General features: G+C 43.5%; 1 protein-coding gene across 8 annotated transcripts in view; it reads right to left on the bottom strand.

Moving 5' to 3' along the window:
- The window catches only part of SEMA3F (semaphorin 3F), a 239,519-nt gene that overhangs the window by 24,167 nt on the left and 200,910 nt on the right, over positions 1-14,442 (bottom strand). For all 8 annotated transcript variants that reach the window (XM_061617796.1, XM_061617795.1, XM_061617800.1 and 5 more), the window contains 5 exons: positions 12,758-12,897; positions 12,237-12,351; positions 5,749-5,818; positions 4,829-4,973; positions 2,982-3,204 (listed from right to left, as the gene is read on the bottom strand). In XM_061617796.1, the coding sequence (XP_061473780.1) occupies positions 2,982-3,204; positions 4,829-4,973; positions 5,749-5,818; positions 12,237-12,351; positions 12,758-12,897 (693 nt within the window). The remainder of the gene's footprint in view (positions 1-2,981; positions 3,205-4,828; positions 4,974-5,748; positions 5,819-12,236; positions 12,352-12,757; positions 12,898-14,442) is intronic.

The raw sequence follows: 14,442 nt of genomic DNA, 5'->3' as shown, positions 1-14,442 counted from the left end.
CAAAGGGAAGCATACAGAGAGAATTGAGCAACACTTGGACCTTTTCTCTTTCACCTTTTCTGATATGCATTAGGAAGCTGAAATACTAATATCTTGTTACAGCATATGTGAAATAATGGTTGACTTTCCTATAAAAAGAGTGTGGGCCAAGGATTATTCAGCCCCTCCAAAAGTTCTCTATAAGAGGACTGGTTGGATGAACTTCCTTGGGTTAAATTCTATAGTGAGAGTAGCACCACTGATAAAGTCCTGTACCCTGTAAGAATCTGTATGCTTGTACATTCAACATTAACATTTTCTTATTCCCCAATAATAAAAAAGCCCAGTGTCCTGAGAGAAGGGTGTGTGTATGGGGAGGTAACATAAGAAGCACATTATAAAAACAATCAGGAACAAACTAAGATAAAGGGAAAAACTGAAATAATCAAGTTAAGGGAAAGTTGCTAGTGCAGATGCACTGTGTGTGTGGTGTGAGCGTAACAGAAGTATGGTGGTACGACTCAGAGCTTGGAAAAGTTACTTTTTTGAACTACAACTCCCATCAGTCCAATCCCGTGGCCATGCTGGCTGGGGCTGATGGGAGTTGTAGTTTTAAAAAGTAACTTTTCCAAGCTCTGGTGGTACTTGAACAGTACTGTTAGAAATGGGAAATGGGAAAGCATCTACAAAGCAAACCTCAGGACTCACAGATCTGGGTTAAAAAAAACAGTGTATAAGGCATATGCTTTATCCATATATCCTATCCATTTTAGGATGAATGTCACATCTGGTCAGGAAAAAGTATTACAGCAAAAGAGTGGTATCCAACTAAGTCATACTCTGAGCGCAAGTCCTGTCAGATACCACCCAAAGAAAATAAGCTTTTTTTAAAAGCTTCTTAAGGATTCACTTATTCTGTTATAAACAAGCTTTCTTTCAATACTATATAAAATTTCTCTCTGCCTTTAAATATCTTCTGTACTAATTTAGCCTCTAATGTATCAGTCAATGAGAGCCAGTGTGTGGTGTAGTGGTTACAGTGCTGGACTACGACCTGGGAGACCAGGGTTCGAATCCCCACACAGCCATGAAGCTTACTGGGTGACCTTGTGCCAGTCACTGCCTCAGAGGAAGGGAATGGCAAACCACCTCTGAATACCACTTACCATGAAAACCCTATTCATAGGGTTGCCATAAGTCGGGATCAACTTGAAGGCAGTCCATTTCCAATGTATCAGTCAGTGACATGGACTATATAGTCGTATAGGCTCATGATCTTTATAGTGAGATGACCAGGACAGAGCCTCCCTAAGTTATAGGTTCTGCCCAGTTTGAATTTTAAGGTGGGTGTGTCTTCAAGGTATAACACATCTCCCCTTAAAAGCACAGGCACCTTTTTATGGGAAGTGTGCTTGTGTGTAGATTTCACCAGGGGCACTGGGGGAGAGAGACTGATAGCAAGGTTCAGAGACCAGCACCTGCATATAAACAAAGACTAAATGTGTTTAATTTTTTTATATTTCATTATAATTATATAGGTGCTTCTGAGGAACAATTGTATGTGCTCTGAAACATGGAAAGGCAGTCCATTTCTCCGCGCTCTTTCTAAATGCCTGCCCCCCCCCAAGCATAACTAGCTTCTTTTGAATAGTGAACTTGCAGTTTTGTATACTACCAGTTCATGTGACTGGAGATGAAACTAAAGCAGTTACCTATTGCCCAAGCCACCATGCCATTCCCCTGCCCTGTTTGCATTTTGAATTGAATGCTGCCTACATTCATTTGTTCCATGAGGTGGCCTAAATTCCTGTGATCATACAACTTTGTCTGCTTCTGTATGCAACAGGAAGCATCACAATTTAGAGATTTGTTACACCTATGGCCAAAAGAAAGAGGAAACTCCCTACAGGCTTTAACAGGTGGTGGCGACACTGGGCACAGCTGTTGGGTGCTGTGCTGTGAACTAGGTAGGCCAGGAAACAGCTGTGCAGAGACACAGCATTTACTAGCTAATTAGAACTTTCTGGGTTGTTCACATTCTTGGCCACCTGCTTTGAGTGCCGGCTGTGCTCCCTTGGCCTGATGGGAAACAAGAAACTCACCTACAGCAGACGACTCAGTGCAAGCAGTTTTTGCCACCATTCATACATCATTTCATCTAATCTGTATGCCTCTTTGTTTTAACTTAGTCAATAATACTTTTCTATTCCACTTCAGAAAAGTGTGCAGTTGCGGCTGTGTTACCTCCAAGGGTTTCCAGGAGAATTACATGACACCCCACCCCCCGTGGGAAGAGGGATAAATGTTGCCTGATTCAATTTGTAAGTAGTCCATCTGCTCTCAAGCCTGGAAGGTGAACACTAAAAAAGTTCTCTTTCACTCATTTGCTTAAAGATAAAGGCAAGGCTAGAGCTTCTGGCTGGCAATTGTTGGAAATAGGAGGCTGGTCTAGATGGAGTCTATGGCAAGGGAGTTCTTACATTCTTACCATCACAGGGACTCATGTGGGAGTTTACATGCACTCAATACTGAGAGATCATCTGATCTTCACATCTGGTATAGGCTTGAAGGCACCAGTTCACAGAAAAAGAATCAATTCTACATGCAAAAGGAATTCTGGAATGTGACTTTGGGAGAAGTGGATTTCAGCCTGAATTCTTACCTCTCCTCTAGAAATAGACCTTGGGTCAAAAGGAATTCCAAATGGGCTCCCATACTCCTGAAATAGTATATGGTGTGAATGGAAGAATGGAAGCTAGACTCTCCAATTCTAATCATTCCCTGCCAAATGGTTATCTTGCCAAATGGCATGCTTCAAAATCTTATTAGGGCTAAGAATGGTGGAAGTCAGCTATAGGAAAATGCAGCAGAATATCCCTGTCAGTAAGTCCCAGGTGGTTACCCCAGTGAACCAACCCAAAGCGCTCTTCTTCCAGGCTAGGGAGTGGTGATGGTGGGTGGGAGGTGTTTGTGTATTCTCTTCAGTGCACATCAATGGGTACCTGTGCCCAGGAAAAGCACCTCATAACGCCCATCAGCTGCATCCACCTGGTCCACGGCAATAGTTGTGAACTTGTAGTTGACGTTAGTCCTCACCACTAGTGGCTGGCGGTGTATGGGGTACATGCCATTGTACATCATAGGATGAGTGCGCATGAAGTTGATGACCTCATCTGGATAGTCTTTGGTTGATTTCATCAAGGGTGTGAATGTCCCTCCTGGGCACTGAAAACCCAAGGCAGAAATACAGAGCAAAAGTGTGAGATATGGTACAGCCAACAACCCTGTCAGTATATGAATTGCCCTTCTCTTTCCCCTATCAGATGCACATGCTACAGGACAGGAATAAGTAATTCAATGCTCAAAGCTCAGTCTAGACCACAGGTGCTTCCTATCTGCCCTCCACTATAGCCCCTGATCCAAAGGGTCACCCCCTCAAAATGCATCAACTGCTGTTCACAGCAGGATTCTCTCCTTATGTCTCTCAGTTGAGAGTATGGGAATCCATCAATGCCTCTGTTGCTGTTGTAATTTATTCCAGGGGGAGGAGGAGCTTAAAGAGCCTTTTTGTTATATCTTGTCTTGATGGCAGAGAATGAGTCTTTGGATGGAACCAGTGTTGCTGCCCTTCAGAGTAGGATTGTAAGATCTCCACTCTGTTAACATCTCACCCACACTGACTTCATTTTCTTTATCATGCAGCTTAATACTGCACCCTTTGGATGTTTTCTAGGTCTGAGGAATAAATCTCTGAAAGTCTATTATTTTGCTGACAGGAACAGAATTCCCAACTCTCAGGGTGTTTTCAGTAATGCTTGCACAAACCTCAGAATCCCATCTAACCCAGCTGCTGAGCTGTGAGAGCCAGAGACAGCCTTTGTGTTGTGTTTTTGGAGGCCTCCCCATAGAACAGCCAGGACATATCTGGCTCTTTTTGGCCCTGCTGGGTGTAGGAGCAAAAGAAGCCAGAGAGCTGCATTCTCTGGGCCATTAGAAAGAAACAACGAGTTCTCCTTATTTGTGGGTATTTTGCCAGGAAGGAAAGGATGCCAGTAAATGAGTCCAGAGACCACCAACTTGGAGAGGAAACACTAATCGGCCTCCCACACTGTGGCCAAATGTCAAGCCATGAGCAGGGCTGAAAAGCTGTTGGCTGCAGTGCACCAAAGGATATGGATACCAAGGCAGGCTGAAGGAGCACAAGGAAGGCAGAACAGTGAAAGGATGGAGAGGGAGAGAAAATCAGAGCAGGAGTCATGTACAAAGGAAGGGAATATTGGTCCACCAACTTTGGAGTCAAGCACAAGCTTAGAATAAAATTTTAATTGCCTGTCAAAACACCTGATGAAGAGGCAATAGGTTCAAAACTCATCTGGATTTGTTTGGTATGAAAAAGCTTTTCTCCGTATTTTATTGTGTTTTGTGGAACATTGGCAGTTCTAATCTAGCACTCTCTGCTTCAACAGGCATCAGTTCTCCAGAGTCTAAGACAGAGGTCTTTTTTTAGCATCGCTACTGAACCTCCTTTAAGTAGAGATGCTGACAATTAAACCGTCTGCCTGTAAAGCCTGTGTTCTACCAATGAGCAATGGTTCCGTGTGAAAAGTTGTATCACACAGGACATCCATTAGCCAAAGGCACAGTCCATTTCATGTGTACACTCTTCCACACATCTTGACATTGCATGACTGAATGTGAAATATGCAACATTACCAAGGACAGATGTGAATTTACAAAACCTCTGGGCTTGGAATGTAGAAATACATGTTTGAACTGGAGTGGGGCAGTGTCACTTCAGAACAGTGTCCTAGGACAGAAGTGATCCTTTGGAGATCTCACCCATACTTACAGTGCCTGGACGTGGATAGGGCATTTTGCCTGTGAAAGGCATCCACTGGTAGTTGGGGCTTTCCTTGTGGGCAAAAGGTCCATTGAAGACCATTCGGATGTCAGCCATGGAGTAGACACACACAGCAGAGCCTTTGAACACAGACCTGCGTAAGGAAAGGGGGAGAAAACTATGTGAGTCACAGTGACTTATCTCCCTCATATACAAAATCAGGCTGCAGAGTTTCATCCTTGCCTCCAGCACATACTTTCAGGCATTCTAATCTCTTGCTTATCACAGATGCAAAAGGGAAGCTGCTATGCTTCTGTGCTCAGCCTTGGTTGTTGGCAAGCCCTTGAAATGCCCTTCACTAATGTGCAATGACATGGACTCTAGAGAAGCAGGGATTTCCTGCCTGGCACAGTGCACCAAGCCAGCAAAGAGGTGGGAGGAGGGAGCTGGATAAGACAATGCAATTTTGGTGCTCTGGGACCAGCCTCAAGCAGCTGCTTTAGAGTTATCATTCCCCAAGATATAACATTCCAGGATTAGTTGATCCATCCACAAGCACTGAGAAAAATGGCACTAGCTGCTGCTGTCTGCTGGCCTAACAAAGGACCTGATGCCCTCTTGACCCTGCAGGGGATCAAGTCATCCACTACAGCTGCCATGGCTAGGATTGTGGGAAAACCCCAAGCTTGGCAAGCAAGTACTTCTGGGCTCTGTTCCAATTCTGCCAGAAAAAAATCCAGGGTGACCCTGTCCAAGACAATGCTCCCTCCTTGGCTAAGAATGGAGCATATCACCACTATTCACATAATGGATTGAGAATGGTGTCTGCTTTTGGAAGTAAGTATGGGTATTTGCCTTGTAAAGATGTGAGCATGAGCCCACATGAACATGGAAGGAAGGTCCCCTAATCTTGTTCCCAGAGCACTCACCCAGAGGCAGCAAAAACAGCATAAATGATGGGGTTCTTCACATCCTGGGTTTGCTGGATGAAGACATCCTCTTGAAAAAAAAAGGAGAGAGTTGGCATTTATTTATTATTTGATTTATATCCGCCCTTCCTCCCAGTAGGAGCCCAGGGCGGCAAACAAAAGCACTAAAAACACTTTAAAACATCATAAAAACAGCCTTTAAAATATATTAAAACAAAACATCTTTAAAAACATTTTTTAAAGCTTTAAAAACATCTTTTTAAAAAGGGTTTAAAAACATGTTTTTTAAAAAAAGGAGGTTTAAAAACATATTAAAAAGCAATTCCAACACAAACGCAGACTGGGATACGGTCTCAACTTAAAAGGCTTGTTGAAAGAGGAAGGTCTTCAGTAGGCACTGAAAAGATAACAGAGATGGCCCCTGTCTAATATTTAAGGGGAGGGAATTCCAAAGGGTTGGTGCCGCCACACTAAAGGTCCGTTTCCTATGTTGTGCAGAACGGACCTCCTGATGAGATGGTATCTGCAGGAGGCCCTCACCTGCAGAGTGCAGTGATCAACTGGGTATATAAGGGATAATTCATGGCATGCCTGTGTTTTGGGGGAGAGGGGCAGTGTGAATCTGAAAATCAGAATGGAATACAATGGTGCCTTGAGACAACCAAAGCAGAAGCAATTCACTGTGGGCAGAACTGGACATGACATGTCTGCTTCTGCTCCATATGTCTTTCCTCCCCTTTTTTAGCAATGTCTAATAGAACACACCATGTGGAGTGATATCATTGTGCTGGGCATTTCCTCTCTGGCTACAGTCATTGAGGTAAGACAGGTGCAGAAATACACAGTCTGAAGATGTTATGTTATTCACTTTGTGTTCCACTAGATGCTACTGGGAAGAGAGTGAAAAGAGACATGGAACAGTTGCTGCTCCGTGTCACTTCTAACATCTAATTTTACCTTGAGCAAAGTGGGGCAAATAATCAGGAAACTCAGAGTCCTTGGCAAGGCAATCTGGCCTAACCCAGCCTTTGGGTCAGGGAGGTCATCCAGATGCAGAACCATAGCTGACTAGGCCAGACCTTAGCCTGACCAGATGGTGGCCACAGTTAACCCAGTCAAGTTAATTTGTCATGAACTGTACTCCAACTAATGTCCCTAATGATAACTAATAAAACATCTTGTCATGTTGGATTGTTTGTTCTTTCTTAATAAAAAGAGTGAGAATTCATGTCAATGGGGTTGGATTGCCTATATCCACATGGCTTTCATATTCAGCCAGAGATGTGTTCAGGTTTCTCTCTCATTTAGATTCAGGTTGGGATTCATAAGAACATAAGAACATAAGAAGAGCCTGCTGGATCAGGCCAGTGGCCCATCTAGTCCAGCATCCTGTTCTCACAGTGGCCAACCAGGTGCCTGGGGGAAGCCCGCAAGCAGGATCCGAGTGCAAGAACACTCTCCCCTCCTGAGGCTTCCAGCAACTGGTTTTCAGAAGCATGCTGCCTCTGACTAGGGTGGCACAGCACAGCCATCATGGCTAGTAGCCATTGATAGCCCTGTCCTCCATGAATTGGTCTAATCTTCTTTTAAAGCCATCCAAGCTGGTGGCCATTACTGCATCTTGTGGGAGCAAATTCCATAGTTTAACTATGCGCTGAGTAAAGAAGTACTTCCTTTTGTCTGTCCTGAATCTTCCAACATTCAGCTTCTTTGAATGTCCACGAGTTCTAGTATTATGAGAGAGGGAGAAGAACTTTTCTCTATCCACTTTCTCAATGCCATGCATAATTTTATACACTTCTATCATGTCTCCTCTGACCCACCTTTTCTCTAAACTAAAAAGCCCCAAATGCTGCAACCTTTCCTCGTAAGGGAGTCGCTCCATCCCCTTGATCATTCTGGTTGCCCTCTTCTGAACCTTTTCCAACTCTATAATATCCTTTCTGAGATGAGGCGACCAGAACTGTACACAGTATTCCAAATGCGGTCGCACCATAGATTTATACAACGGCATTATGATATCAGCTGTTTTATTTTCAATACCTTTCCTAATTATTGCTAGCATGGAATTTGCCTTTTTCACAGCTGCCGCACACTGGGTCGACATTTTCATCGTGCTGTCCACCACAACCCCGAGGTCTCTCTCCTGGTCGGTCACCGCCAGTTCAGACCCCATGAGCGTATATGTGAAATTAAGATTTTTTGCTCCAATATGCATAATTTTACACTTGTTTATATTGAATTGCATTTGCCATTTTTCCACCCATTCACTCAGTTTGGAGAGGTCTTTTTGGAGCTCTTTGCAATCCCTTTTTGTTTTAACAACCCTGAACAATTTAGTGTCGTCAGCAAACTTGGCCACTTCACTGCTCACTCCTAATTCTAGGTCATTAATGAACAAGTTGAAAAGTACAGGTCCCAATACCGATCCTTGAGGGACTCCACTTTCTACAGCCCTCCATTGGGAGAACTGTCCGTTTGTTCCTACTCTCTGCTTTCTGCTTCTTAACCAATTCCTTATCCACAAGAGGACCTCTCCTCTTGTTCCATGACTGCTAAGCTTCCTCAGAAGCCTTTGGTGAGGTACCTTGTCAAACGCTTTTTTAAAGTCTAAGTACACTATGACCACTGGATCACCTCTATCTATATGCTTGTTGACACTCTCAAAGAATTCTAATAGGTTACTGAGACAGGACTTTCCCTTGCAGAAGCCATGCTGGCTCTGCTTCAGCAAGGCTTGTTCTTCTATGTGCTTAGTTAATCTAGCTTTAATAATACTTTCTACCAGTTTTCCAGGGACAGAAGTTAAGCTGACTGGCCTGTAATTTCCGGGATCCCCTCTGGATCCCTTTTTGAAGATTGGCGTTACATTTGCCACTTTCCAGTCCTCAGGCACGGAGGAGGACCCGAGGGACAAGTTACATATTTTAGTTAGCAGATCAGCAATTTCACCTTTGAGTTCTTTGAGAACTCTCGGGTGGATGCCATCCGGGCCCGGTGATTTGTCAGTTTTTATATTATCCATTAAGCTTAGAACTTCCTCTCTCGTTACCACTATTTGTCTTAGTTCCTCAGAATCCCTTCCTGCAAATGTTAGTTCAGGTTCAGGGATCTGCCCTATATCTTCCACTGTGAAGACAGATGCAAAGAATTCATTTAGCTTCTCTGCAATCTCCTTATCGTTCTTTAGTACACCTTTGACTCCCTGTCATCCAAGGGTCCAATTGTCTCCCTAGATGGTCTCCTGCTTTGAATGTATTTATAGAATTTTTTGTTGTTGGTTTTTATGTTCTTAGCAATGTGCTCCTCAAATTCTTTGTTAGCATCCCTTATTGTCTTCTTGCATTTCTTTTGCCAGAGTTTGTGTTCTTTTTTATTTTCTTCATTCGGACAAGACTGCACAGGAGTGTCCCATCATTGTCACTTCTAATTTAGCCCCAGCTGTGGCAGAAGAGAACATTCTGGTGAGTCAGGCAGAAGCAATGAGTACAATGAGGCTCTGAGTATATTCCATCTCCAAGAGAAGTCAGGAAATCAAGGTATCCACTGGACCATCTGGTAGTGATTTTGGGGAAGTGAAGCAAAGTAAGTGCAGGGAAGGGGACAGTGCTAATTTGCTCCCTGGTAGTAGACAATCCATCAAAGGCCACTGAATGTGATAAAAGTCTCTCTTGGGCTGCTCACAGAATGGCCAGCAGCCATCTGTCTGGCCTGTGTTGAGAGAAAGCTGGCTGGCAACCGGCTAGGAGCTGGGTCTGCTTCATAGCAGAGAATGGGTTCCCTGACCTCAACTATGCCAGTGCTAAAAGACTTTATCTTCTTTTATACCCAAAGGTAGCAAGCTCAGAAGCATGTCAAGCTGATTCCCTGTGTGAATGGACTTCCACCCAGCATGTCCACAATCAGCCTTACTACAAAGGGATCTCCCCCCCCCCCCCCCCACACACACACACTTTTTTTGGTAGTTGCTGAATGCTTGCTGAATGCTAGCATCATGAAAGAATTTGTGATGGATCTCATTTAACTTTTCAAAATGAAGCTGAAAACCTTGTTTTGAATAAACGTTTACAATATTGATAATATGCAGGGAGACATTTTCTGCTTTTGTTTTAAAGATTTGTTTTGAGAAAAGCAAAACCTATTTGTAGGGCATTTTAACAGAATCACACTATCTGGCAACCCTAATTTTAAATAAATCATTCACCCAAAAGGCATTGCTGTTGCTATTTCTTACCCCCTTTCCTTCTTCTTCTATCTCAGCCCTTCGATTATAATGCATGTGGTAATCCTCTAAACCAGCCTTTCCCAACCGGTGTGCCTCCAGATGTTGTTGGACCACAATTCCCATCAGCTTCAGCCATTGGCAATGCTGGCTGAGGCTGATGGAAGTTGTGGTCCAACAACATCTGGAGGCACACTGGTTGCGAAAGGCTGCTCTAAACTGTCTTTTACAATCTCTTGGACCTGTTCAAATGCCATTGGTACGTTTTCCTTCACCTTTAGTTAAATGTCACTGTTTCACTTATCTAGATAGGTGCACCATGTCCAAAAGACACATGGCTTTGGGAATCTTGGATATGCCATGATTGTGGCACACTGTAGATTAGCTGGATCACAGACTATACTTTTCTATTACAATGGGAAACTGCTAGAAATGTTTGGATGGTGGCAGATCCTTAGAGCGCTATACTTATACTAGATAGTTGCTGGGGGGTGCACTTCAAGCCAGAAAATCCATATGCCTTCTCCACAAACACAGCTATTTCCCCATTTACAGTGATCAAGAAGTCTAGTAATAGTGGCTTCTACTGGGCTCCTTCTCTTTGTTGTATCAAGCCCCAGTGTACTTCTAGTTATAGATTTCTGCCATCAGCAGCCCAAGAAGAGAGGTGGACTTTTCAATGCTTCATTTGAGCCAACGTTCTTCAGGGCTGAAAACTGGCACCTATTCGCAGTGCCAAGGCTCAGCCCTGGAACATGGGCAATAATCTGTGAGTTTCCATTCCCCCAACCCCAATTAATTAGTTATCTTCTTGAATTGTTATTTGGTGTTCTTCCTTTTTGTTGCCTCTATTTTTAAATTCAGATCAAAATAAAATTCTATGTAAAAATAAAATGGCGCTCTGATTTATTATAACTGATTTTGGCTTTTATCTGTTCTTCTATTTGTTTTATTGATTATAGTTTTAATTGAAATGTAACCACCCTGGGATCCTTACATAAAGGATGGCCTAGGAATATATTTAATAAATAATTATTAAAATTGGTTTTTTTGAGCATGTGCACCCCTCATCCCTAGTCCCACTTAGTAAAACCAGAAGTACTCCCCCATAGAATCACAGAATTGGAAGGGGCCTATAAGGACTTCAAATCCAACCCCCTGCTCAATGCAGGAATCCAACTTAAAGTATACCTGACAGGTGGCTGTCCAGCTGCCTCTTGAATGCCTCCAGTACTAGAGAGCCCACCATCTCCCTAGGTCATTGGTTCCATTGTCATATTGTTCTAACAGTTAGGAAGTTCTTCTTGATGTTCACTCAAAATCTGGCTTCCTGCACCTTGCGCCCATTATTCCGTGTCCTGCACTCTGGGACGATTGAGAAGAGATCCTGGTCCTCCTCTGTGTGGCAACCTTTCAAGTACTTGAACAGTGCTATCATATCTCCCCTCAGTCTTCTCTTCTCCAGGCTAAACATGCCCAGTTCTTTCAGTCTCTCCTCATAGGGCTTGGTTTCTAGTCCCCTGATCATCTTTGTTGCCCTCCTCTGAACTTGTTCCAGTTCGTCTGCATCCTTCTTAAAGTGTGGTGTCCAGAACTCCAAGTAGTACTCAAGATAAGGCCTAACCAGTGCCAAATAGAGGGGAACCAATATTTCACGCAATTTGGAAACTATATCTGAGTTTAGAGTGTAGGCTTCCAGTTTAGAAGAGTTATCTTGCAGACAGGAATAAACCTTGGTAATTCTTAAGCATGGGGCATATTGGGCAACTTCTGTATTTTTTGTGAACCACACTGTTCTCCACAGAGAAAGCTGGGAGCCAGAAGTATAGATTGCTGCACAAACCAACCCACAACACTGCCATGAGTATTTGTAGCTATGTAATAAACTTACCATCACTTTTCAGCCAGGCTTCACAGTTATGTGCTTAGGAACAGCATTACATACTAATATGTGATACACAATCCACAATAATTATGTAATGTTAACAAAAAGAATATTTCCATTCCTTATAGCTTTTGGGGAAAAATATTTTCCTTGTGAGTGAGAATTGGACACACCTCTGACCAACTTTGATTAAAATTTAGGGAGAACTGCCAGGGACTCTGAGGAATACATCCAGCCTGCAGGCCATTAGATGGAGATCATTACATGCCTAAGCCTTCACTAGTCAGGTCCCCATTAAGTTGTCAGGTTGCTTAGCATTTAAATGTTCCTATCTTACCTATGCCCTTTCCCCAACAACATTCCTTCCCTCACTATACTCACGGAGTTCATCAAAGTGTGTTTCAATTCCATCAGGCCCTGGCACAGAGCAGATAAGCCGTGCTTTCAGGAATGTGCTCCATTTATTCACCAGGCAGCAGTGGCCTCCATCATCATTCTAAATAAAGGCAAAACAGTGTTCTGAGGTACAGAAAGTGTAATGAAAGCAACAGTGCTATTGCCTGCGGCCTAATCAGAATTCCAATGGTTAGGATTGGACTATCAGACATGCACCATTTTTTTTTCTATATCCATGAAGGGGCCACAACACAAACGAGGCAAACGGTGCTGACCACATGGGAATGCCAATCACATCAGACTCCCTAGCTATTCAGAAGTCATACCAGAGAGGACAATACAGGAAGGGGGAAGCAGAAGCAGTGGCAGTGGAAGAGCTCAGAGCAACAATGGCTTCTGCCTTTCAGGGCAGATGTGGGAGGAGGTGTTATAGAGAAGGGTCCTGGTACCTGGAATTTACAGTGAACTCTCAACCACACCGAGACTCACTCATCCTTAATACATACCAGGCAAATGCGACCAATGCGGGAGTAGATAACAGGACTTTGTGGGGAATCAGTGGATTTTTCTCGGAAGAAGAAGTAGAGCTTGTCATCATTCCTCTCAGCACTGTCTGGGATGAGCTGTGCATGGACAAATGCTGGGTCTGCAAAGAACAGTTGAATCAAGAACATTGTCCTGGGAGTGGGGCTGGGTGATCTTTTTTCCAGATTCCAGGGCTTACAAGGTCCAGACCTTTATTGGGGCTGCAATAAAATCCATATGATTCCTTACCAGCTCATGGTCACTTGGCCACTGTTAAAAGAACCCTAAAATCCTGCTTTTACTTTACGAACAGTAGCATTTACTTGAATTGGGGGGCTCAGTGACACAAGTCTGAAAAACATCTCTTAGATGTGTACTCAGGTTGGTGTATGTGGTTCACACATGCAGTCACAACACCTCATCCCCACTGGAAGAGGTGGCACCTCATCTCTAGGTGTGTGAGTTTTCTTCCTAATGCCTCCTCTCCAATATTGCATTTAAACTTACCTTATTGTTCCAGGAGAAAAAGCATATTTGCCAGGTGAGGAAATTGGCTCAATCCCCTCTCATTTGACAGATGTTCCTAGCACATTAGTATGAAATATGTTGTTTACTTAGTTAAGTGCTTCAATTTGCCTCACATCCTCCACAACTTTGTCTGTGACACATTTCTTTTCTTCAAGAATAAAAGACAAGTGATATAGGGTGAGGACTTGCTGCATGCATAGGCTTGGATCCACCCTTCAGAGCAGTGGAATCTGATCCATTAGGGCAAGTGGGGCACTGCCCCACCAGCTTCAAATCGCCCTCACCCAACTACCACCTGTCTGCCTTCTTTCTTACCACCAGTGCAAGGGGCAGTGGCCCTGGCTGCCAGCTTCCTCTTCTTCAGTCTCAGTGTTGCCCTTGTAGAACTTAGCAAGAAGGAGGATGGGGACAAAATTACAATTAGTTGGCTCTGCTTGTCATTGGTTCTGGTGGAACCAATGGGCTGCCTCCATTCAGCCACACCAGTCTTGCTAGGAATCAGCTACCACTGCTTCAGAGCGCACATTTACTTCACAGAATTATATGCTCACCTATTGTGGCTCCTTTGAACAGCTCAAGTGAGGAGTTTAGCTTGAAGGCATCTGCTCTCACAACTAGAAATCTGCATACTTTTCTATTATACTGGGCACTGACCTGATAACTAGTCTTTCCCAAAGCTGAAAGAAGAGAGATGCAAAGAAAATGCAATTTTCTGCCCTCAGTTGGTTGAAGAACAGAATGAGTTTTGATAGTGCAGTGATAGCAAGATCCATTAGAACTGCAATGATAAAGCCTCCTTTCTCTCATTATTTGCTCACACTGATTTTGTTTTCCAAAAACTTTCACACAAGTTTTCTGATGGGACCAACCCCATCCTAAAAGAGAGCTGAAATGTGGGTTGAGTGCAGTGGTATAATGTAGGGGTCATTCAGGGACTTTTGTCAGAGCAGGCAACAATGTCATCTGTCAGAGTACCAGGGTAATTGACAGACCTTCTTTGCTCTGGCAAGTGAATGAGGTAATAAGTTTTTGAGGCTTTCAAGTTTGCGACATATTAGCATAAAAGAAGTAAGGGTATGCGGAAAATAACTAAGCAGAGGCCAGATACTTCTTTTCTTTGATGGGGTTCCTACCTCAT

This window comes from Rhineura floridana, chromosome 3 (genome assembly GCF_030035675.1).
Source record: "Rhineura floridana isolate rRhiFlo1 chromosome 3, rRhiFlo1.hap2, whole genome shotgun sequence".
Taxonomy (NCBI): Eukaryota; Metazoa; Chordata; class Lepidosauria; order Squamata; family Rhineuridae; genus Rhineura; species Rhineura floridana.
The sequence above is the reverse complement of the archived record's forward strand: the minus strand, read 5'-3'. Positions and strand labels throughout refer to the sequence as shown.